Source organism: Oncorhynchus tshawytscha, linkage group LG03 (genome assembly GCF_018296145.1).
Source record: "Oncorhynchus tshawytscha isolate Ot180627B linkage group LG03, Otsh_v2.0, whole genome shotgun sequence".
In the NCBI taxonomy this organism is placed as follows: domain Eukaryota; kingdom Metazoa; phylum Chordata; class Actinopteri; order Salmoniformes; family Salmonidae; genus Oncorhynchus; species Oncorhynchus tshawytscha.
In genome coordinates, this window is record NC_056431.1 from 54,358,786 (window position 1) to 54,385,388 (window position 26,603).

A 26,603-nucleotide genomic window follows, 5' to 3' on the forward strand; every position below is an offset into this window, starting at 1 on the left:
GTTGTGTTTGTGTAGTTGACCTTGGAGGCTAAAGAGGGACCCAACCACCAGATCATATTATTATGGTTATTGTCATCATTGTCATCATCGTTATTAAGCTGACCAGCAGATGGGCAGTAATCTGGAGGCATGATTACACCGGCCACTGCAGCTTGTAACTCATGATAACTGACCGATGAAGCTCATCACAGGGGACACAGGGGTCATAGAGGAGGGAGGAGGAGTGTCATTGTTCGTTTTTCAGCATGGCAAGAATCAAGCATTTTGTCCGAGAGTACTAAGGGCGGTCTAGTTTTGGACCCATGAAGTTCATTGGACAGGGGACACAGGAGTCAGAGAAGGGGTGTTTCATCATCTCAAACTCAAGTGGGATTGGAGCATTTGACCCTCAATCCTAGACCCCTAGGGATGAATTATAGTCCTGGACTAAAAAGCATGTCCAATGGAGAATAGGAATCCATTCAGTAGTAGTTCTCAGTCTGGCTCGTAAGCACAGCCTCCTTGATAATGACGTTCCACCTACAGTACTATATTTTATCTGTAAATGCAGTTCTAAAATGTCACATAGGTGAGAGACTGTTACTAGGCTAGAGCCAGACATAAAGGCAGAGGGTAGAGTATACAGTAGATGTCTGTCTGTTTCCATTTCCAACCCCCGACAAGTCCTCCCTCTCCCCAAACTGAGCTTTTACATGCTTATGCACACAATTCTGTCCCATTCAAAATCCTATTTTCCCTAACTCTAACTCTAACCCCAACGCCAAAACCTTAACCCTAAACCTAACCCTAGCTCCTAATCCTAAACCTAATTCTAACACTAATTCTAACCTTAACCCTAAACCCCCTAGAAATAGCATTTGACCTTGTGGGGACTAAGAAAACGTCCCCAGTTGGTCATTTTTTGTTAGTTTACTGTTTTTGTGGGGACTTCTGGTCCCCACAAGTATAGTTAAGCACGTCCAGCACACACGCACACACACCAACCCCAAGTACGTCCAGCACACACACACACACCACACACACACACACACACACACACACACCAACCCCAAGCACGTCCAGCACACACACACACACACACACACACACCAACTCCAGGCACCCCCTCCCTCCCCAAACTGAGCTATCGATGATGTTTACTTGAAGAAATGACATTTGCAACTTTATTTAATTCAGTGAGTTACTGTGTGTTGGTATGACCTTTCCCAGCGTGGCTGTGAGGCCCAATAAGCCTTGGAGACTGTGACACTCTCCACATTATTGGTGTTCAATAAAAACCCACAGGCACTATTGACAAAGTAATGTTGTGCAATACTTACGGAAATTAATTGAGTAAAAGGTAGAAACTTATCTGGGGAGGATCATTTAGTTTAATTCCACAGAGTATATTTATAGAATACCAAATGAAATTGAAGTTGATGAGAAAATGACGTAGCGGGTCACAGGGTGGTTTGTAGCGTAGTGCTTCTTTAAATATTTAACGTTATACATTTTTTATTTATGCCACAGAGAGAGGCACATAGATTCACTGTCTGCATCCCCAATGGCACCCAGTACCCCATATACTTGTAGTGCACTACTTTTTTTTAAGGGAATATGGTGCCATTTGGGATGAACCCACTGTGTCTGGCAGAGTGAACCCATTGACTTTTAGTGTTATATTTGTGACAGATGCCGTGTGATACCCTATCTCTGGCATATAAATACAATGAATAGAACGGGCTTGGAAGCTCAAACCGTGGCAATTTGACTGGTAACGTCCTAGGTACACTTGCAATGCCGGCCTGGTATTATGCTAACTGATGTGGCTCATGCAATATAATGTGTTTTTTGTCAAATCAGCTGAGTTGACTGAACAAGTCACAGCACAGATTGAAGGGTACACTTCCTGCTTTGACTTCCTTGCATGGTACACTCCATTGTCTCACGTCAGATGGCATCACTCCTACGCGACACTCGTCCTTCAACCAATCTGTCTTGTAGGACGTGGAACTCATGTCTAAAAATCAAGGTTTTGCTCATCCGCCTAACATTAGTTCCTAATTCTGAAAATCACTCCACTCTCGGTAGCTATGACGCACTGGCTACTACGGGAAACCATGTTTGATCAACTGGGTAAAACTTGTTCCAGCTAGCAGCCTAGTGCAAGTTGGTTTGAAAAGCCATACTGTAGCTAGTTTGCCAGCTTGTTGATGAAGTTGTACTGCACCAAAGTTATGGGACTGTTCTCCTAAATCAGCATGTTTCTGACTCTGACAGGTGGCACTGTACCTCGCTACTTTGTAACATTTGGCCAACGTGATAACATTGTAGAGAGCAGTCAGCTGTGCTGTAGAACTCGATACACTAATCACAGCAAACATATATGAAAACTAATTTGTGCATCAACTAGAAAGAACTTCACTACAGTAGCTAGCTAGCTAGAGGGAGTATTCAACATTAATTGTGTTAACTGGTTGTTAGCAGCCCTGCCTTTCGTTTCATATGGATTGATTTGAAACTGGGTCAGCCAGCAAGCAGACAGTAGCTAGCTAATGCATTAGGTAGCTAATTTTCATGCACAAATTGAATTTCAGAAATACTGATTCTACCACCACAAGACACCTTAGCTCAATGTAGACAGACAGATCAGTGCAGACGCCCGTCATGTTATCTGATGTGAGACAATGGGGTACACTCAAAATGGCTGTCAGTCCATCCATTAAGCCATCATTGACTTGAAGGGAGACACCCTTTCTATTATTTCCATTTCTATGGTCTATGATCTGTGGTAAGCCTGCTGAAGACTCTCAGGGCATGCCATGCCAATTACTGTCCACTTTCCAAACTGCGTCCACCTCTGCGACTCTGAGGGCCCATACATCCCTGGAGCGAGAATTCTATAAACAGCTGAAACCCGTTCACATGAGACCCATCTCACAGGATATAGTCTATAAGCTGCTCTATGGAGAGGTGGGGGACTGATAGAGGGTGAGATAAGAGAGAGAGTTGGAGAGAGTGATAGAGAGTGGGAAGAGACAGAGGGGTGATAGACCGAGGGGGAAAGAGAAAGAAAACTTGGATTGACAGAGTGGAATAAGATGTAGAGGGGTGATAGAGGGAGAGTGATGTAGACAGAGAGCAATACAGTGATGAATAGAGGATGGGGAGAGAGAGAGTGAAGAGAGCATGGGTAGAGAGAGAGAGAGCAAGAGAGAGAGAGAATGGAGAGAGGAGAGCATGGAGAGAGAGAGAGGAGAGCATGGATAGAGAGAGAGAGACATAGAGACAGAGGGGTGGAGGGATTATTCAATGTCATACAGGGAGAGCAGATCAGCACCGCTTCTTATCTTGAGATGATAGCAGAGAAAGCAGACCCTTTCACATCCAACCTTCTCTTTCACTCATTTAGATTTTCCATCTGTTTTTCTTCTCTCACCACAGCATGAAACACACTCTACGTGACTGGTTGAAGTATGTGGTGGTTTCCTCCAAGTGTACATGTCATGTTTATGCAACCGTTTCCTTCTATGGTTATGGTGCAGTTTGGGAGTAGGGTTGGACAGTTTCTACACTAAGTGTGATATTAAGCAGCATGTTTCAGTGTCAGAGGTGATCACCAGCAGCTTGGTTTCACTTGGTTTCCAAACCATATTGCTCCTGGACAGGAAGTGGTAGGACTTATGGGGAAATGCTAGAGGTTTGTTTGTGTGGGCTTGAGTGAATGAGAGGGAAAGTGTCTCATTTATTTGATTATAGCTGCATGACACTTGAGATGGGCCAAAGATAATTATGATGTTCTGGAATTGAATCCATAGAAAAGGTTATTTGGCATAATAATATAATTGACATAATTATATTTGGGCTTATCTGCCCCTATATGTTTTTTGTGATTGAATTGAATGAGGTCTGTTAGCATGCCAAGGGAAAGCAGACTTTTAGTTCTGCCAAAAACAAAAATATGAATCAATCAGTGTCATCATAGATTTTCTACGTTGAGAGGGATTCTAGAGTAGCTTGCATTTCTATTCATGATTTTATCATGCAGCATTTGTCTGTTTACACATCACAGTTTTACAGTGAACATGATTTAACACAGAAACTGTTTGAATAGCTGATGAAGCTCTTTGATGTTGATATTTACTGAGGGATACAGTTGCATGCTTATTTCTAAAGATGTCTAAACTACACTGTGCACTGCAGATTACCTGAGAGAAAAGGGAGGGAATCAAAGAGATTAAGCATTGAGTTATATTGAGTTTAATATTACATTATTGCAATTTTCAACCATATTCCATGGCAATAAGGTGTCGTTATAATTAATGCAAAAATACCCCATCCTTAGAGCCTTGGTTAACAAACAGCCTTGTGTAAATGAATGTGAAACATATTTAATGTGATTTTATTGCACACACCAAGGCTACTATCAAACCGATATAGATACCCACACAGGCAAAGACAGACACGCCTGAAACAGACATGCATATTGTTTTTTTTACCGCAGGCTTCTAATCCTGCTATTAGTTAAGTATATGAAGAAATCCCATATTGAGATTCATTGCCTCAATCCATCATTTCTGGAATGGAAATCCCAGAGAAGAAATGAAATCAATCCTCTGAAGACGAGGAGGAACGGGGGTGGGGGATAAAGCCATAGAAATGAAGACATTGGGCCTCAGTTCCTCTGAATGGGAATCCACGCTTTAGGGGGAGAATCTCCTCTGTGCAAGTGTGTGCCAGCTGTGCTTCTGAGAGAGAGAGAAATACAATGTATTATTTATTTCTGCATGTAACATGCCTTCACAAGTCACCATGCACTCTGTTCTACCTGTGTCTTTTGTTCACATGTACTTCCCAGCATCCAACCAGGTTTATACAGGTGGCTTTGCTGTGGTTCACTGGGCAGTCAACACCATGTCGGGCTTACATGGCGATATAGGCTTCCATTATAGATACTGTAGGCTTCCATTACAGATACTGTAGACTTTCATTACCGATCACTGATAACTGAGTATGTGAATTACCAGCATTTTGAGAACTGAGTATGTGATGTTGTATGTGTGAAACGGGGGGGTATTGAAGTGTATGGAGGTTTCTTTTTGTTGGCTGATGATATATTATAAACTGTCCTTTTCACTGGGAGACTGGCTGATGTTATATTATAAACTGTCCTTTTCACAGGGAGACTGGCTGATGTTATATTATAAACTGTCCTTTTTACTGGGAGACTGGCTGATGTTATATTATAAACTGTCCTTTTCAAATGGCATAGGGTGCCATTTGGGACACAGCCTGCGCATCCCACAATACCTGACATCTCATCACGGTACCCTGAGGCTATAATAACTGTTTATTACCTGGAAACCCTATATTATGATCCCCCTCCTCCCTCCTCCATCTATACCAATGTTAACCGTTATTGAAAACACCCAGGCCTCATTGTATATTACCACATCAGACCTGATCTGCATGCTAGCTCTGTTTGATACCTGCCTCTCCCTTGCTTTGGGTGTGTTCCAAATGGCATCTTATTCCTATGGGGAATAGGGTATCATTTTGTACGCATCTCTTTACTCTTCGGTGAGATCTGTATGCTCCCTCTGCCTCTTGTAATCTAATATCATGTGAGGAGGAATTGTTGGAACAAGATCTCATTTGTCTTTATAGCCCAATGTTGCCTTGAAGCTGATTCTTCTGTTTCTCATCCATCCATTTTCTGAGAGGTAATGGAGGGGAAATAAATCGGAAATCAAATGAAAGTTGGCTTTCACAGTACTGCTAATACAACAAGGGGGTATGAGTTGAGTTTAGCAAGGAGTAGAGGTTGACTTCTTTTGATTGATTTCTCTGAGGGGAAGTGTGAGCTAAACGTTTAGAAAAGAAGGGAAATACAAAGAACTGCCAGACAGAGAGAGAGAGAGAGAGAGAGAGAGAGAGAGAGAGAGAGAGCACAGATCACAGAGACAGAGTTCTCAGAATGGTACATACAATTGAGGTAAGATAGTTGAGGGGAGCTGTCTTGGAGGAGACAGGTGTGTGTGTGTTTAGAGTAAACAGGTGTGTGTGTTTGTTTCCTATGGTGGTGTGTGGCAGTTCATGGGTGACTGTGTGACAACTCTGAGAGGATTCTGCCACCCCTGTCAAGGCGATAGCTCCCCTGTCAACCGTGAAGTGGCTAGAAACAGCCCACAGTGACAACATGGCTAGGGTTGAATGGTAATGTGGGAGAAGGCAGTGTCTTCATCCCAAATCGCTTCCTGTTCCCTTTATATTGCACCATTTTTTTTACCGGTCCTATGGACCTAGTCAAAAATAGTTCACTATATAGGGAATAGGGTGCCATTAGGGGAAACACACTCTCTTCTCTGTATCTCTCTAAAAAGAGTGCAGGTGGGGCTGTATTATTGATGTTAAATATGGCAGTATTTTGCATAACCTTTTACTCACCTCTGAATGGAAAGGTCCTTATTCTGTTTGTTTTCATGTGGCAATGGAGGTTATGACATGTTTCTTAGAACTGCTGCCTCACCTCTTTACTGATGGACCAAGCACCACTTAAGCCCACAGTGTGTGTGTGTGTGTGTGTGTGTGTGTGTGTGTGTGTGTGTGTGTGTGTGTGTGTGTGTGTGTGTGTGTGTGTGTGTGTGTGTGTGTGTGTGTGTGTGTGTGTGTGTGTGTGTGTGTGTGTGTGTGTGTGTGTGCGTGTGCGTCAATTGTGCTTTGTTGTGATGATTTTGTGTTGTTTTGGGGTGTTTTGGGCTGTCCTCTGGGCGGTAGCAGCAGCAGCAGCTGACAGGGCAGATGTCTCCTGTCTTAGTGGGGATAAAAGGTGTTTGATGGGTGGAAAAGACAGGCTTTAATTACATAGCAGGAGTCTACTCAGTAGCCTGGACACAAGCTAACGGGGACTCATCTGCCCACTGGGCCTCAGGGGCTTCCTGTACACACAAACACACACACATGAACGCATAGCTAACATACCTCCTCCTCTCTCCTCTTTCTTTCTGCAGTATGCGCCGGCACAGAGAACAAGCTGAGTACTCTGTCAGACCTGGAGCAGCAGTACCGCACCCTAAGGAAGTATTATGAGAACTGTGAGGTGGTGATGGGGAACCTGGAGATCACCAGCATCGATCGCTCCAGAGACCTCTCCTTCCTCAGGGTAAGACCGGACACTACCATCCCTTCTTAGCTTTTCACTGTATTTCTTCCCCAACTATTTAGCTTTTAATCTTAGACCTCTCCTTCTTTAGGGTAAGACCCAACTTACACATCAGTATTAGAATCACGACTTGGACAATCTGTTCTGGAATCACACCTCACGTTGTTGAACATTTCAGTGTCTGTTCAATTCACTTTGGAACCAGTCATTGTCCACCTAACCTTGTTGGTCTGACATGGTTTTACTTGTAGGTCTTCTCTTACCATTCAGCTAGGCTGTCTGTGACAGTCAGACCGTCATCCTCTCTAACTCTGATCTCTAAATAACAAACACTGATTGTCTCCATGCTCCCTTCTGCTTGCTGTGAGACTTCCTGGAAGTATGATGACCTGATTCTTTTTCTCTAATTCAACACAATCCATAGCCTCTTTGATTAGAGATTTAGAATACATAATAATCAAATGGTTTGTTTGGGATTGATTGTAGGTTAGATGAGGGACCAGTGGTGCAATTGCTTAAGTGACCCAAAACACGCTCACTCACACACACTTACATACACATGCACACTCACACACCCTCTGAGGCCAAGTGAAATAATGATGTGGTAATGATGTGTTTAATGGGGGGTTGGAGGCAGGTCAGTGAACTGCTGTAGATGAGTTGCTAAAAGTAGTGAACTAGATGGACTATATAGAATAAGGTACCATTTGAGATGCAGCACAAGATTTCAGTCCATTTGGGAGAATTGAGGGGGGGTTACCCCTGTTGTGCTGACTGCATTATTGTGTGTGTTGGGTTGTAATGGGGTGGTTTGGCTGGGTGGTTGTCTGAACCCTAAGCACTTTATGAGATGGTGCTTTAATGTAGTGGTAGGAAACCCAATCTCCAGCAAGGCCAGAGAGGACTTGGCCTCAAATGGATTTAACATTGATTCAGTGATCAATGTTTAGACAGAGTCACCTAATCAAGTTTACCAGGTCTATGTGTTACGATTCAGAAATTACATTGCAAAAGTAGGTGACTATAACCCCCATTCTAAAAATGGCTTTGATCAATTGCTTAAATACTTTTAAATCCGTGTTTGTTAAAGAAAATACCCTCAGTGATACGTGTTTAGTATTTTTCTGTTGAAACAGTCTTCCTCTTATGTAAAAGCTGTGTATCTGTGTGGCCACCAGCATCAAGGCATAACACTGCACTGTTTTACATAACAAAACAAAACAGAAGAATTTAAGCCCTTCTGTGTTCCTCTAAACAACAATGTCGACCACTATATCGCCTTACCCCCCGCAATGAAAAAGCAAATGCCAGAGTGTGGCGTGCTGTAGAGGGGAGCGGTGGAGAGTGCAGTGTTACCGTTGGCCCCCTACAGAGTTAACAGGTAACGGGACACTGCTCAACATTGTGAGTATGAGAGGGAAGCAATGTGCTGGTGAAGACAGTACGATTATCGTTAGTCTCTGCTACAAAGCTACAATCCTACTCAGAAAAATGAGTTCAAAGTTCAATTTAGCTCTGTGTATGCTGCAGTTTGCCATTGCAGAACTCACGAAGGGATGCACATCGAGTGACAGGGTTTAGAACCTTGGTTACAAGCCTTGCTAGAATACGCTGTCATTTCCTTACATGACCATATAACAGAGGCTGGTTGCTGTTCGTTTACAAAATGGCCCCCCGTGGCGCTGTGCATGTGCCAAGGCTTCACAATTAACCAGGGTTAATTGAACATACTAATTCGAAACACAGGGTGCCAAGCAGCACGGGAGCAGGCAGGAGGGCAAGGTAATGTGTGTATTTTTGGGTTGTTAAGATTATTATTATTTTAAAACACATTAATAATGTGCCATCCCTGGGGCAGCGGAGGAGGAGGAGGAGGAGGAAAACTTCACCTTGAGGTGTAGGAGAGAGGGAGAGGAGAGGGAAATAAAACCTAGCTAGAAGCTTCTTTCCTTCCTGCATGGTGGCCAGGCAGTCTGAGCAGTGTGTTTGACTGGGTGGCTGGCTGTCTACTGGGTGATTGAAAGTGATGCCTGTGCTTTGCCTCCCTTTTAAAGATAGCTAGAGATGGATGGCTGCATCCCAAGCCCCCTGAACAGCTTTAGCAGTAAATAGAGTCCATCTTCTAAACCTCATCCATACCTCTGATGAATCAAGACCCAGCTATAAGATTAATAACTGGAATTCTGCCCCAAGATCATTTGATTTTTTCTGTGTGTATTTTGTGTATGTGTATGTGTGTTGAATCCGACTTGTTTGTGAAAGTGTGTTTCTCGCCAGCAAAATGCAAGAAATCTTGCATCACATTTAATTTCCACATGATGGTTCACAGATAAGGTAACACTTAGATCACTTTCTATGGCACCTTCATTCAGTTGGATGGGCAGGATATGATCCAGTAATCCATCTGAGAAGGCCTTCACCGTTCCCTGACCCTGACGTCACAGTCTCCTTGTAGCCACAGTCACAAGATCTACAACTCTACCGCATTCCTTTACATCTGGCATAGGTTGCTTGGCTCACTAGCTTAACCTGTTATACACCTTATAATAAGACATGATTAAGTTTCATACATGCTTATAACAACTAATAAAGCATTGTGCCTGCAGGCTGTACGTACAGTTTTACCGCTAGAAGTCACCACTTCATAGCACAAAGCCCTCCAACTCTCCCAACCTATCAGTCCCCTGCCTGGCTAATAGTGGCTCCCTGCCTTGTGTCTCTACTGTTAAATGGAGTGATGTGATTGGTGTCTCAAATGTCACCCTATTCCCTATATATTATAGTGCACTACTTTTGACCAGGACCCATCAAACTTTTGGAATAGAATAGTGCACTATTTTAGGGAATAGTGTGCCATTTGAGACACAGTCCATGGTGTTAATTATACCACTATCATTGACAAACGGAAACTGTAAATATTTCCATTAGGTTTCACATCATTAGCTTGACGATTAGAGACTGGGAAGAAAAGAGGTGGTGGGTTGGAGGGGGTCTGATAAGAAATTCTCTCTCTCTCTCTCTCTCTCAAAAGTGCTATATAAACTTTGTATTATTACTCCCAGCAGCACATCATTCTCAAATTAAAACATAACTACATTGACATTACAACTCCATTTGAAAAGTAGTTAAGTGAGTATTATTTTATAATGTTTTATACATTGGGTGTACAAAACATTAACAACACCTGTTCTTTCCATGACATAGACTGACCAGGTGAATCTAGGTAAAAGCTATGACACCTTGTTGATGTAGATATGTTCCATAGTATGCGCTCTAGTTCTATGCTTCCCATTCTTAAGTTTTGTTTTTGAGTCTATTACTTTCGGTTTTGTACAGCGGTTTAGATGGTACAATGATTCTCTACTGTATTCTTGCTTGTTTTGTTACATGAACTGAAATTAGATTTCTGCAAAGCGCATCTCTAAATCCACTTCAATCAGTGTATAGGGGAGGAGACAGGTTCAAGAAGGATTTTTTAAGCCTTGAGACAATTGAGACATGGATTGTGTTCATGGGCAAGACAAAAGATCTAAGTGCCTTTGAACGGGGTATGGTAGTAGTTGCCAGGTGCACTGGTTTGTGTCAAAAACGACTGGGTTTTTCACAACAGTTTCCCATGTGAATCAAGAATGATCCCCCACCCAAAGGACATTCAGCCAACTTGACACAACTGTGGGAAAAATTGGAGTCAACACGGGCCAGCATCCCTGTGGAATGCTTTTGACACCTTGTAGAGTCCATGCCCTGACGAATTGAAGCTGTTCTTAGGGTAAAAGTATTAGGAATGTTAGGAAGGTGTTCTTAATGTTTTGTACACTCAGTGTATATAGCACGAGACTGGGCTGATTGGGTTGTGGGTCGGGAACTTTAAAACAACATCATAATGGCCCTTACAGTAGCAGTCAGTCCCCTGGAGTTATTTTGACCCTGTGTGTTCCAGAGGACAGAGGTCAAATAGGGTTTAATGAGCCTGGAGAACATGGAGGAGCAGAGGAGTCATTTAAAGTAGTCTGTCCCCAGCCAGTCGCCTCTACTCAGGATAAGAGGAGCTGTCTGCATTAATGACAGCAGACACCTACCTCTGTGCATCGAAATAGGGACATGATAAGAGTGAGACTTTGACCTGCATTTTTTTCTTACTCTCCCTCCACCTCTTGTTTTGTGGGCCATCCTCTACCTATCCTGCAGCCTCTGTCCTGATACAGCCTGGATGGGGAAGGAAACGTACTCTCCCTCTTTCTCTCTCTCTCTCTTTTCCTCTCTCCCCCTCTCCTCCTCTTCTTCTCACTTTTTCAGGCTGGTTATTTGTCCCTCAGGCGTGGTTGGTTGGTGTATGTGTACTGCCTGGCTGGGTAGTTGCTAGGCTAGATGAGAGCAGAATACTGCAGAACAACTGGCATGCTATTCCCAACATAGTGCACTACATTTGAACATACAGGGCCCATAGAGCACTGGTCAAAAGTAGTGCACTTTTTAGGGAATAGGGTGCCATTTGGGACACAGCTCAGATTACGTTCCCCTGTTCCTCAGCACCCTTCATTATTAATGAAGACTGATGAAGTGTTGGCGAGCTCCTGTCTTTGAGGCGCGCCTAGATTGGATTGACAATCGCTATTAGCGTGCTCGCAAGTTCATTTCCATCACTTTAATATGACATGAATAAGGACAGAGAGAGAGAGATAACCCTGCACAAAGAAAGAGGGAGGGAGAGAGCTTGAGACCGAGAGAGGGAGAGAGAGAGAAAGAAAGAGCGAGAGAGAGAGTGAGAGAGAGAGAGTGAGAGAGAGATGGAGAGCTAGAGAGAGATTGATAGGGAGAGAGAGAAAGGGAGAGAGAGAACGAGAGAGTGAGAGAACGAGAGAGCGAGAGAGAGAAAGAGCGAGAGAGAGAAAGAGCGAGAGAAAGAACAAGAGAGCCAGAGAGAGAAAGAACAAGAGAGCCAGAGAGAGAAAGAGAGAGAAAGAGAGAGAGAGCCGAGAGAGAGAGAGCGGGAGAGAGAGAGAGAAAGTGAGAGAGAGAGAGAGAGAGAGAGAGGGAGAGAGGGCGAGAGAGAGCAAGAGAGAGAAAGAGCGAGAGAGAGAAAGAGCTGAGAGAGAGCGAGAGAGAGAAAGTGTGAGAGAGAAGGAGCAAGAGAGAGAGTGAGAAGGAGCGAGCGAGAGAGAACGAGAGTGCGAGAGAGCGAGAGAGAGAAAAAGAGAGCGAGAGAGAGCGAGTGAGAGTGCGAGAGAGAGGAGGAGTGAGAGAGATCGAGAGAAAGAAAGAGCGAGAGAGCGAGAGAAAGAGTAAGAGAGAGAAAGAGTGAGAAAGAAAGAGCGAGAGAGAATGAGAGAGCGAGAGATGGAGCGAGAGAGAGCGAGAGAGAACAAGAGAATGAGAGTGCGAGAGAACGACAGCAAGAGAAAAAGAGAGCGAGAGAGAGAAAGAACGAGAAAGAAAGAGCGAGAAAGAAAGAGCGAGAGAAATAGTGAGAGAGAAAGAAAGTGGGAGAGAAAGAGTGAAAGAGAAAGCAAGAGAGCGAGAGAGTGAGAGAGAGAACGAGAGAGAGCAAGTGAGTGAGCGTGAGAGAGCGAGAGAGAGCGAGAGAGAGCGAGCGAGATAGAGAGAGAGAGACAGAGTGAGAGAGAAAGAGCGAGAGAGAGGAAGAGAGAGAAAGAGTGAGAGAGAGAGCAAGAGTGTGAGAGAGAGAGAAAGAGAGAGAAAGAACAAGAGAGAGAGCGAGAGAGAGAACGAGAGAGAGAGAGAGCGAGAGAGAGAAAGAGCGAGAGAGAGAACGAGCCAAGAAAGAAAGAGTGAGAGAGTGAGCGAGAGAGAGAGAGAGAGAGAGAGAGAACGAGCCAAGAAAGAAAGAGTGAGAGAGTGAGCGAGAGAGAGAAAGCTAGAGACAGCGAGAGAAAGCTAGAGACAGCGAGAGAAAGAGCGAGAGAGTGAAAGAGCCGAGAGAGAACGAGCCGCGAGAGCGAGAGAGAGCAAAAGCGAGACAGAGTGAGAGAGAGAAATAGCTAGAGAGCGAGAGAAAGAGTGAGAAAGGGGTAGAGAGAAAGAGCGAGAGAGAGAGAATGTGTGAGAGAGCGGGGGGAGGCGCTGAAGGCAATGTTGGAATTCTGTGTAGGCTCTAACTTTTTCTCTTGGATCTCAGTCTGCTGTCTGACTGATGGTGGTCAGGAAAGGCACAGTTATAGGAGCTAAGCAGACAGAAGCAGAGAGATTCCTGATGCCACTATCCACTAGATTTATATTGATTCTCCCTGTTCTATGTAGGAACACATTACAGCAGGCAAGGGGTGGTAGTATGAGGTAGATGAGGGTGTCTGTGTGTTTGGTGACATTCGCTTTAAACCCTACTCCCTTGGAATGATTATTTAGAGAGCAATGTGAGATGTATTTCTGGGCCTTTGTGTGCTTCAGTGTGTGGTTATGTGTGCGTGCATGCATGCTGTGTTTGTGCATGCGCGTGTGTGTTTATGCATGATGTGTTTGCACTTTCCTGCGCACATGCGTCTGTCCCTGCGTCCGTCTGCTTGTGTGCGTGTGTGTGTAATCTTGCACAGTGCACAGTGCTGTATCAAGGTTTAAACGTTTTTTCCCAGACTGACTGACAGATACATTTTCTCTCTGTGGCCCTGCTGGGTTTGGGGAGGCCATTCTATCCCCTGTCTGTCATGGCCCCGCTGCTGGAATAGATAGATAGTGGATAGATAGAGCGTGGAAATGAAAGAAGCGCCTAAAATTGCTTCTTCTTCCTTTACGTGATTTACTGGTTTGACTGTGTTGGCTGGAGCCACCCCGGAGATTCTCTCTCATGTTTTCTTGTTCTCCTTCTCATTCTCTCTCTTTCACTCTGATGTAGCTCTTGTTCTCTCCTCCCTCCCTCCCTCCCTCCCTCCCTCCCTCCCTCCCTCCCTCCCTCCCTCCCTCCCTCCCTCCCTCCCTCCCTCCCTCCCTCCCTCCCTCCCTCCCTCCCTCCCTCCCTTCCTTCCTTCCTTCCTTCCTTGTCATCCTGTCGTAGTTCTGGCATCCAGCCACTTGGGACAGTGATCAGATAACATGGTGGTTGTCCAACCCTTCACCTGACAGCCCAGGTACAGCCAGTCACTCTATTGACAATCACCATTGTTGTGAACAGAGGTTTTGGTCGATGTCAATAACTAGCTCCTGCTCTCTGTTGACATAAGTTGCTGCTGTGCACGTCCCAAATGGCACCCTATTTCCGATATAGTGCACTACTTTTAACCAGGGCATATAGGGAGATGTTCCAAAGTAGAGCACTATATAGGGAATAGGTTGCCATTTGGGACGCAACTTAAGTGTCAGGAAGATGCATGGCCCTGTAGTTCAGGCCTGGCTGGGACACAGTGTCTTCTCCTCTTCTCCCAGAAACAGCTAATGATGTTACACACCTTTGATTGACATCTTCATTAAAGGGCCATCCATCATGGTGGATGGCTAGGTTGGTTCCCGACCCACCGGTTTGTGTACAGAGACAGGATTCAGGGGTGTCTGGACATGACGTCTAGACGTTTAGAAGGGGACACTATTTATTTTTCCCTCTGTCTCTCGCTCTCACTCACTTTATCTATACTTCTCTCTGTCTCTTTCTCTCACCCTCTCTCTCAGTTCATCTCTCTCTCTTATTTTCTGACCTCAGAGAGTAAAAAAGTGAAGTGATGGTGTCCATCACCTCGGGATGGAGGGTGTCCATCACCTCGGGATGGAGGGTGTCCATCCCGAGGTGTTATAAAAAAATGTATTTGTTTACTTAACAAAAACAAATTCACACCTTATACCCTCAAAATGACCATAAATAACAATAACTGTAGCGACCCTGTGTTTATAAACGTGGATATTGACTTTACTCATTTCAGCATGGTTTTGTGGTTTTGATTCGATGCCACACAGGGGTAACGGGCCAGAAGGTCAGAGACAGATGCAGACAATGATCAGCTAGAGGTAAATCAGATCTGAAAATGTTGATGCTGTATTTATAATACATGCAACACATTTTTCACCAACGAGTCTCTTTGCCAATGCACCATACGATTACAGACATTGTGCGCTGATCATTATGGTTTTCATTTTCAACAACACAATCAAGTAGAGTATGTCAATCTCGACTGACAGAAAATACATCCCTCCCTACTCAGTATCGAAGGCTTGGTTTGACAATCTCCGAATGTAATTAAACTTATTAGTGTTTTGTAACGGATGTCTCTTTCCATGAATCGAATGGCTGTTGCAGTTTGGATGCTGGAATGGATGAACATGTGCAAGTAACCTAGCCTACAGGAGACTTTTGAAGTAGCCTAATCAGATTAAAACATTGAGGAATAGTTATGTGGATTGGAAAGGAGGCCGAACACGTGTTAAGCTTTCCTGATTAACTGCTGGGAGGGACCTGGGAGAACGATGATCTGCAACAAACAGTGCATCAGTATCTGAAGTAAAAATACAGCCAGACTGGCCTTTCTACTATCTGTCCAGAATAGACCCGCACCTGAACCGATCCACATGGAGGGAAAGGAATAAAACACTCACATAACAGGGCTTTTGCGACATTATTCAAATGACATTTTCAGCCTAGAGTAGAATTGTTCTCAATTGTACTCACTTGAAAAGAATAAAGCCCGATTGGAGTTTGCCAAAAGATCTTTGCAGAAGGACACAATCGAGAGAGAGAGTGAGACATGCCCAACCGCACACTGACACATCCACACACACAGTGACACGTACACAGAGAGAGAGTGAGACATGCCCAACCGCACACTGACACATCCACACACACAGTGACACGTACACAGAGAGAGAGTGAGACATGCCCAACCGCACACTGACACATCCACACACACAGTGACACGTACACAGAGAGAGTGAGACATGCCCAACCGCACACTGACACATCCACACACACAGTGGCACGTACACAGAGAGAGTGAGACATGCCCAACCGCACACTGACACATCCACACACACAGTGACACGTACACAGAGGGAGCGATACAGAGAGGGACCGGTGGCTGCTCTTTGCTTATCACTGCAGAACACTGGCCAGTGAATAAAAGGAACCAGGAGAGAGAGAAAGAGAGAGAAAGGAGTAAAGGAGTACAAAAGGCCACCCCGCTCTGGACTGCCTTCTCAGACGTCTCCACACCGTATCTTACTCTCCTCTACTTCTCTCCTCCGTGTCGACGGACAAAAGGTGAACGACAGGGGAAGGAGAAGTTTCACGAGGCAAATTGAAATCAATTTCTACAAAAGCATGTCTGCCTCAGCTGGAGGAGCCAGGATAGCTGTTCAGGGCTGATCTGTGTCTGAGCTAGCCTGGCCACAATAGGCTGAGTGACCCGGCCATGTCCTTCATTAGCCTAGCTATGCTGTGATAAAAGGACTCTGAAAACAGGCACAGCATATCCTCCGCTTTATTCTGTTCGTCCATTTTTTAATTCACTGTGGAACGTGGAGGAGACGTTAGAGATGTGATAAGAGAGAAAAGACCTTGAGCTTCTGAACCAAAGTATTTCATATCTGTCTGGAGGAGTGTCGCCTGTCTTTGTCTTGTCTTTCTGTCTGTGTCTCGGACTGCATTCAAAAAGCGTCTCAGAATGGGATTGTCCACCCTGTCCATATCAATGTATTCATTATGAAAGATGAAACAGATCCTAGATAAGCACTCCTACACTGAGACTATTTTGTGAACATGGGCCCTGTACTATGAGAGAGAGAGAGAGAGAGAGAGAGAGAGAGAGAGAGAGAGAAAAGAAAGGGAAAAAGATAGAACATTTGTCGTCTTAAATTATATTTTGTCTTTTAATAGTATCTCTGTCGTGTAGCTTCTACTCTGCGTCTGTCTCTAGGACTGTAGATGGAGGAAGAGAAGTGCTTTGTCTTATAGTTTCTTTGCCTAGTGGCCTCTCTCTGAGTCTTTTATTAAACATAGTATCACAGTCCAGTTGTGTGTCTGTTTCCAGGACTGTAGTTTGAGATTGTAAGGTGTTGTCTTCTGTCCGATTGCATCTCTTTCACCATGGCAGCTTAATGATGCAGATGGAACCTGGAAGTGGTTCTCTGAACCCAGCCCTGACCTATTCTCTCTCTGAGTAATGATCTCTCTCTCTCTTTATTCAATTCAAGGGGCTTTATTGTCATGGGAAACATATGTTTACATTGCCAAAGCAAGTGAAATGGATAAAGAAAAGAAACAATAAAAAGTGAACAGTAAATATTACACACAAGTTCCAAAAGATTAAAGACATTTCAAATGTCATATTATCTCTTATACAGTGTTGTAACGATGTGAAAATAGTTCAAGTAAATAAACATAAATATGGGTTGTATTTACAATGATGTTTGCTCTTCACTGATTGCCCTTTTCTTGTGGCAACAGGTCTCAAATGTTACTGCTGTGATGCAGACTGGTATTTCACCCAATTTGTTTTTGAATTCTTTGTGGATCTGTGTAATCTGATGGAAATGTGTCTCTAATATGGTCATATATTGGGCAGGAGGTTAGGAAGTGCACCTCAGTTTCCACCTCATTTTGTGGGCAGAGTGCACATAGCTTGTCTTCTCTCGACAACCAGGTCTGCCTATGGCAACCTTTCTCAATAGCAAGGCTCTGCTTAGTGAGTCTGTAGGTAGTCAGAGCGTTCCTTCATTTTGGGTCAGTCACAGGGGTCAGGTATTCTGCCACTGTGTACTTTCTGTTTAGGGCCAAATAGCATTCTAGTTTGATCTGTTTTTTTGTTAATTATTTCCAATGTGTCAAGTAAGGATCTTTTTGTTTTTTAATGAGTTGGTTGGGTCTAATTGTGTTGCTGTCCTGAGGATCTGTGAGGTCTGTTTGTGTTTGTGAACAGAGCCCCAGGACCAGCTTGCTTAGAGGACTCTTCCACGTGTTATTCTCTGTAGGTGATGGCTTTGTTATGGAAGGTTTGGGAATCGCTTCCTTTCAGGTGGTTGTAGAATTTAACAGCTCTTTTCTGGATTTTGATAATTAGCGGGTATTGGCCTCGTCATTTGTTGTTTTACATTGTACACAGAGGATATTTTTGCATAATTTTGCATGCAGTCTCAATTTGGTGTTTGTCCCATTTTGTGATTTATTGGTTGGTGAGTGGACCCCAGACCTCACAACCATAAAGGACAATGGGTTCTATAACTGATTCAAGTATCTTTTGCCATATCCTAATTGGTTTGTCAAATGTTATGTTCCTTGTGATGGCATAGAAGGACCTGTGGCGCTGATGTTTAGGCCGAGGTATATATAGTTTGTGTGCTCTAGGGCAACGGTGTCTGTCTAGATGGATCTCTCGCTCTCTCTCTCTCTCTCTCGCTCTCTCTCTATCATGATCAGTGCAAACTATGATCAGTTTAATCTGAAAGTCAAGATGAGACTATGTCCTGAGAATAGCTCTGCAGGACAAAGCAGATAAACATAGGAAATGCAGAATAATTATGTGGTGGGGAGGGAGGGGACAACAGCTGGGGCATGATGGATCATTTGATGGGGAATTCTTGAGCACTACAACGCTTGGCAGGCTGGCTGCTGTTGCCGACGGTGACAGAGAATCCATCTTGTTGTTTTGTGCATGTGCGTCCGAGTGTATGCATCTGAGTGCGTGTGCATGTGCGCCTGCGTGTTGGTCGTTACACTGCCTGGTTGGTCGTTACACTGCCTGGTTGGTCGTTGCACTGCCTGGTTGGTCGTTACACTGCCTGGTTGGTCGTTACACTGCCTGGTTGGTCGTTACACTGCCTGGTTGGTCGTTACACTGCCTGGTTGGTCGTTACACTGCCTGGTTGGTCGTTACACTGCCTGGCTAGGATTATGGATTGGTGGGATCCAGTTCCTCAGTATGGCCTCGTTTTAAATAACAGGCAACCGAGGGGAGAGAAGCTTTTGTCTTGTGGTAGAGCTAGTCTGCTTCCCAAATGGCACCCTATTCCCTGTAGTGCACTATTTGTTACCAGCAACCATAGGACCCTGGTCAAAACAAGTGCACTAAATAAGGAATATGGTGTCATTTGGGACGAGTGGAGTGGAAAAGAGAGAGAATATATGAAACCATCAACCATCTTTATTGCATTAAATTCATCTCTTCTTATTTCTCCACTCCATTGGTCTTTATACATGGTGTCTCAAGTGGCACCATGTTCACTATAGAGTGCGTTACTTTTGACTAAACTCAGCATGAAAAGAAACATCCTCTCACTGTCAGCTGCGTTTATTTTCAGCAAATTTATGGTGTAAATATTTGTATGAACATAACAACAATCAACAACTGAGACATAAACTGAACAAGTTCCACTGACATGTGACTAACAGAAATGGAATAATGTGTCCCTGAACAAAGGGGGGGTCAAAATCAGAAGTAACAGTCAGTATCTGGTGTGGCCACCAGCTGCATTAAATACTGCAGTGCATCTCCTCCTCATGGACTGCACCAGATTTGCCAGTTCGTGCTGTGGGATGTTAACCCACTCTTCCACCAAGGCACCTGCCGGACATTTCTGGGGGGAATGGCCCTAGCCCTCACCCTCCGATCCAACAGGGCCCAGATGTGCTCAATGGGATTGAGATCCGGGCTCTTCACTGGCGGTGGCAGAACACTGACATTCCTATCTTGCAGGAAATTACGCACAGAACGAGCAGTATGGCTGGTGGCATTGTCATGCTGGAGGGTCATGTCAGGATGAGCCTGCAGGAAGGGTACCACATGAGGGAGGAGGATGTCTTCCCTGTAACACACAGAGTTGAGATTGCCTGCCATGACAACAAGCTCGGTCCAATGATGTTGTGACACACCGTTCCAGACCATGACGAACCCTCCACCTCCAAATCGAGTACAGGCCTCGGTGTAACACTCGTTCCTTCAACAATAAACGCCAATCCGACCATCACCCCTGGTGAGGTAAAACCACGCCTCGTCAGTGAAGACCACTTTTTGACAGTCCTGTCTGTTCCAGCGACGGTGGGTTTGTGCCCATAGGCGACGTTGTTGCCGGTGATGTCTGGTGAGGACGTGCCTTACAACAGGCCTACAAGCCCTCAGTCCAGCCTCTCTCAGCCTATTGCGAACAGTCTGAGCACTGATGGAAGGATTGTGCGTTCCTGGTGTAACTCGGGCAGTTGTTGTTGCCATCCTGTACCTGTCCCGCAGGTGTGGTGTTCGGATGTACCAATCCTGTGCAGGTGTTGTTACACGTAGTCTGCCACTGAGAGGACAATCAGCTGTCTGTCTTGTCTCCCCGTAGCGCTGTCTTAGACGTCTCACAGACATTTATTGCCCTGGCCACATCTGCAGTCCTCATGCCTCCTTGCAGCATGCCTAAGTCACGTTCACGCAGATGAGCAGGGACCCTGGGCATCTTTCTTTTGGTGTTTTTCAGAGTCAGTAGAAAGGCATCTTTAGTGTCCTAAGTTTTCATAACTATGACCTTAATTGCCTACCGTCTGTAAGCTGTTAGTGTGCTTACAGACCGGTGCATGTTCATTAATTGTGTATGGTATATTGAACAAGCATGGGAAATAGTGTTTAAACCCTTTACAATGAAGATCTGTGAAGTTATTTAGATTTGTATCAATTATGTTCGAAAGACAGGGTCCTGAAAAGGGGACTTTTCTTTTTTTGCTGAGTTTATATAGGGAATAGGGCGCCATTTTGAAATGCGCACAGCCAATGACTTCCCACATCATCAACTCCTCTTCTCAACTTCTCAATTTCACAGTGAAAACAACGGCTTGCATTGAGGCTCCTTATCACATGCTTCTAGGGGGTTGAGGGTGGTATTCCATTCATCATGACAACAGCGATATACATTGATCTTATTAGTTTATCCTCCTCCCCACAATGCTTTGCTCTCTCTTCAGCTCACCACACCAGCAGAATACTTTGTTGTTCTCTTCCTCAGTGTTTCACACACAGAGACCCCCCCCCCACACACACACACACACACTCACACACACATCTCTGATTCCCCCTCGCTGTGCGTTAACTAGTCACTGTTTGAATAAAAAGTCATTAGGATTACATAGCCATTTAGCTAAGTGACATTGGGTGTAATTGTACCATCCATCACATCCTGTGTAATAACACACTCGGAGGAGCTACATGTTGATTAGCCCTCGGCCAATTTCACTTGTGGACAGAAATAATGACTGAGGTGGGAGGGAGGGGGAGGGGGAGAGGTGGGGAGAGAGATGGTGAGGTCAGAGGCATTGACCCAAGGCCAAATTAACTTCAGGAAACAACAAACTAATGACATTGTTGTGGTGAGCTAAACTCGAGCTACCACTGGGCCTTTAATCTAACCTCTCTCTCCCTCTGTTTCCCTCTCGTCTGAGTGCTTTGCTTTCCACCTCTCAACTTCCAGTTGTCTTTATAATTATGTTTCTTTTCTATATTACATGTTCTTCCTTTGCTCTCCACCCTGTCTAATGTCTGCCCCATGGACCCTGGTGAAAGTAGTGCAGTATATGGGGAATTGGGTGCCATTTGAGACGCAGACATAGTATTTTGTCACGGCTTAATAAAGACAACCAGGGTGTGTAGTGTTCCTTCTTCCATTCCCTCCTTGGCCCTCTTCGTTTCAAGTCGACCCCCTGAAATCCAATTGCCTGGTTGTAATTACCACTGGAAGCAGGAATGGAAGCAGTCATTAATCAAGACAATGGATGCATCGAAGTGGCAACCTATTCCTTACGTAGTGCACTACTTTAAGCAAAGCACTATTCACTTCTGACCAGAGCCCCATTGGGTCCTGGTCTAAAGTAGTGCACTATATTGGGAATAGGGTGCATTTTGGACAAAGCCAAGTAGGAAGCATAGGGCATCAGCATTGTCTTGTTCTGTTCAGTAGCCCAAGCCCCCAACATTTTATTTAGGTATTAAAATCAACCCCTAAATTCCAACACATGATTTGAAGGGTGAGTGAATCCTACACTTTGCACAAGAGGTCCTACAATGACTTCTTCACCTGAGAGATATGTTCCATTTCTTTTCTTCTGTCCTCATTGTCGTATTCCTCCCTTGTGCTCTCTCTCTCTCTCTCTCTCTCTCTCTCTCTCACACACTCTCTAATTCACTTAATTCATTCATTGATTTCCCTTCCTCTTCTCTCCATCCTTCCTCTCTATGTTTAAGGAAGTCTTCAACACCACCTGCCCTAGGCCTGGATCAAAGCAAGGCTGTAATTGTAATTAATTACTCTTTAAGAAGATCTCTTACTTACTTACTTGTCTGCATTTTGTCTATGGCCCAGAACACAATGGGGCTGATGGGGCCTCTTTGATTGGTTAAGAATAAGAACAAAAAAAACTATTTGATTGGTGGGCCAAGGGAGGAGAGCTTATTTGATTGGTTAATTTGTAAAAAAAAAAACATTTTTTATATGTGGGTGGAGGGGGGCGGGACTCGTTAAGATCACTACAGGGTAATTAATGGGGTTGTAATGGAGATGGGAACATAACAGCGAGAGGCGGGCAACAGCCGACCCTCTTGACTCCTCATTGACGCCACAGTCTCTGTTAGTCCTTTCTTTAACCATGCAGAAGTAACATGCCTAATGGCCTCCCGCCCTCCACCTCGCCCATCTGTGAGAAGTTGAAAAGACTTATTTTGAAACAGAAAAGGATGTAGTTTACTTGAAACAAAAGCTACCTAGACGGCTGAATAAAAGAGTAATGACGGAGAGGTTTTTCAAGGCTGGGTCTTTTCTTCTCTGCGAGATGAGACTAAGGAATTGAATTGCTCGTCAGCTAATGATGCTGTTTTATAGAGTTAATATCCCTCACCCTGACAATGTAATAGATAAAAGGAGAGGGCTGAAGTCAATGTAGTGGAGGGAGGGAGGGAGGGAGGGAGGGAGGGAGGGAGGGAGGGAGGGAGGGAGGGAGGGAGGGAGGGAGGGAGGGAGGGAGGGAGGGAGGGAGGGAGGAGGGAGGGAGGGAGGGAGGGAGGGAGGGTGACATAAAGAGAGAGAAAGATTATACCTCTTTAGCTGTAAAATAAGTACATTGCATTGAGGGTGCTGGTGCCAGCTCCACCCCACTCCACTGTCCTCCTCATCATTTCAGAAATAAGAAAAGTACTCCTCTGGCATTAGGCAACATATTCCAAATAGAGAAAGTCAAGGTTTTCTTGTCTGGACTGGAGCAGAGCTGGTTGTGTTTGCCTCAGTGTGTGTGTGTGTGTGCGTGCGTGCGTGCGTGTGTGTGGAGTGGAGTGGGATAACAGTAAAGGGACCTGTTTGTAAATCGTGATGGTGGTGTGGTGCCACCCCGGTCACAACACTCTGAAAGTTGCAACCTTTAGAAGATTTGAAGTGTGTATGTGTGTTGACATACCTGCCTGTGTATTGTGACGGCCCTGAATTATTCTGAACCGTCTCAGTGTAGCTCCTTCCAATAGGGCGCTTTCCCTTTAATTCCCAATTAAATAGCCAGCATCAGCTGCGCAAAAGTGGGGTTGTGATGGAGACGTGAATGAGGATGTGTTCAACCCTCAGTGCCGAAGCTTCTCTATTCCGTTTGTTTTGTAGCCTAAGAGAGTTTACCCAGGATCGGATCCACTCTTTGCGTCCGTGGACTACACCTCTCCGTTCTTCGTGGCCTTTCTCCGCTGGAGATCTATTGGCGGATTGGATTGTCAGACTGACCGACTGACTACCACCTTTTTGTATACGGTATTTCATTTGTTTTGATGTGATGTATACTGTGATTTATGTAGTTAGTTGTAGTTGAGGACTTAGTAAGAGTTGATACGCTTTAAAGTTCTGTGGTAAAATAATTGTTATATTGATTGTATGTTTAACACTGGGTTTACGCTACACGGAATGAACGGACAAACATTGCGTGACAAAAGTCACTTGAGTTCACTTAACTCCTTTACCGGGCTGGACTCTTTTTAGGCCCGAGGTACAGGACATTTCTGGAGGAACCAGAACTCATTGTGATATTATTATATGTGTGTAATCATTGTTGCTGCTAATACAACCCACGCAAAAGAATAGTTGTTTTTGAAGTTCTTTCCAATGTTTTAAGGGTTTATGAAAAGTTTATTTCCATCCTGACTTTTACATAAGTCCTTTGTATTGGTGTAGACTTGACGGACCAGATGGGACTCATTCCCACCCAAACTAAAAGGAGAAACCAATGTTTTCTCTGGTAGGCACAACCTACCTGGCACCCCTATAAATAATAACCTCAAGTCAAAACCTTTACATAAAAAATGGCACCCCAGATGGGACAGCTCAACATTGAGAACTAACCAAAGCAAATCTTTTGTGTGGAATTAAAACAATGGATTCACCCCAAGATAATGTGCTCATCCATGTCATACCTGTCAATGGGAATACACAGGGCCATTCTGACCATCAAGCTGACAATACAAATCTTAAGGTGAATGGAGATAATGGAGTTGATTTGGGCCAGAGCCCTGGGAATCTGAATGCTCCGTCTGGACCACAGGCCACAGGAGGTCTAACCAGTTACTCACTTATTGACATGGATCTGTGTGGAAGTACTGAGCTAGCCCTCCGTCTGACACCCAACCTTCCTCCATTGTCTGGTTTATCTCCAGAGGTTGTAGTCTTACAACTTCAAGGTGACATCCTTGATATTCGTCGGACTCAACAACATCTCCAAACTCTTATCCACCATAATTTCAAATGTCTGAGGGAAGAGCAACAACAGAGTGCCATGGAATTCAGAAACTCACTGAGCACTCTAACCCACACGCTGACAGAGCTCAGTGAGAGTGGAAGACGGGAAATTACTGGTGCCATGGACAGGCAGTTTGACTACCAACGAAACCAACTCACTGCCACTCTCCAATGGCGCCTGCAACATCACCACACTGAGGTCCTCAAGGACGTTAATTCTGTTTTTTTCTCCCATGGTTGACACTGTAGACCACTTGCAGACAGAACTCTCTAATTGTGTTAAAATGTTGGATGACGTGTCTGTGGACATGGCCTCCATTAGGCACAACTCCTTACACAGAGTTTCCCTGGTGTCCACTTCTGTTCAGACCACTGAGGGCCAAGCTGGCACCTCTGAACAGCCAAGACAAGGCCATGCTGCAGCCACCCCTTGCAGGATGCAATCTACCATGCATCCTGGTGTTCATTTTCATTGTCCGATAACACCCTCCCCCTCTACTTCCTCAATCCCTCCTAGCTCGTTTGTTCATGGTGATTTGAGTAGACGTCATGTGGGGGCGATGCCCATTAAATTGCAATTTCCCACCTTTGGGAAAAAAGATGACAGTCCTGATCCACTAATGTATCTAGAAAGATGTTGTGACTTTCTTGCCCTCAATCCCCTGGCTGACGAAGAACTCCTTGCCACATTGAGGAATGTGTTGCATGCGACAGCTCGAGACTGGTGGGATGTGGCACGTCTCACCACTACCTCCTGGGCTGACTTTGAGGCCAAGTTTTCCTCTGCATTTCTGTCTGAGGACTACACAGATGAGCTGGCAGACAGAGTCAGGAATCGAGTGCAAAGAGAGAAAGAGAGTATCCGTGACTTTGCATACGGTTACCACTCCCTGTGCAGAAGGTGGAAACCTGGCATTGAGGAGGAAGAGGTCATTAAATTGATCTTGAAGAACATCAACCCACTACTAGCTAGTCAACTCCGAGAACGAGTCACCACTGTCGATGGACTGGTTCGCTTGGGACAGCAGTTTGAGAAGGACAGAGAATGCCAACAGCAATATGACCAGAGAAAGAAACAGACACCCAAACAGTTACCCAAGACAGACTATCAACAACAGCTAGAGTCTCCAGCCAAGACCCCTCTCATGTTCTGTTGGAGATGTAGCCAAAAGGGACATTCTTCAGCTACATGTCCAAGACCGTATCAAGTAAACCCTTCCAGAAACCACAAATCACAACAGGCCAACACACCTAACTCTCTTCGCAGGAATGACCATCCTACTCTGGGTGCTTTAACCAGAGCAGAAACTCCAAGAGTCACTGCCTACGCCCCCCCATCGACATCCCCTTCCTTTCAGTTAATACCGCACCAACTGGTGTTACCCCTGTCCATAGGCCCATGGACAGGAAGAGCCATCTTGGATACCGGGTCATCCTACACACTGCTCAATGAGAAACTGTGGAAGGAGGTTAAAGGTCCACAATACAACTTGAAGCCGTGGACAGAAGGTCCACTCTATCTGGCTGATGGTGAGGCTAGACGACCACTTGGATGGAGTGAGGATGAGTTCCGCCTGTGTAACCGCTCCTATATGATTCCTTCTGTTATCCTACAAACCAAGAACCTTGCTTTTCCTGTAGTGTTGGGAATTGATTTCATGTACTTCAGTGGTGTCCAGATTGATATCGCACACAATTGCTACTGGTTTCCATACAATCCGAGCAAGAAGCATTTCTTCCAATCAGAAGCTATGAAGTTACATGATTGGGGTTCAAATGTGGCACTCTTCTCTGCCGTTGCTCCGGT

General features: G+C 44.8%; 1 protein-coding gene across 1 annotated transcript in view; it reads left to right on the forward strand.

The window, feature by feature from the left end:
* The window catches only part of LOC112238881 (receptor tyrosine-protein kinase erbB-4-like), a 499,848-nt gene that overhangs the window by 241,483 nt on the left and 231,762 nt on the right, over positions 1-26,603 (forward strand). The window contains exon 2 of the mRNA XM_042320089.1: positions 6,990-7,141. Coding sequence (XP_042176023.1) covers positions 6,990-7,141 — 152 coding nt within the window. The remainder of the gene's footprint in view (positions 1-6,989; positions 7,142-26,603) is intronic.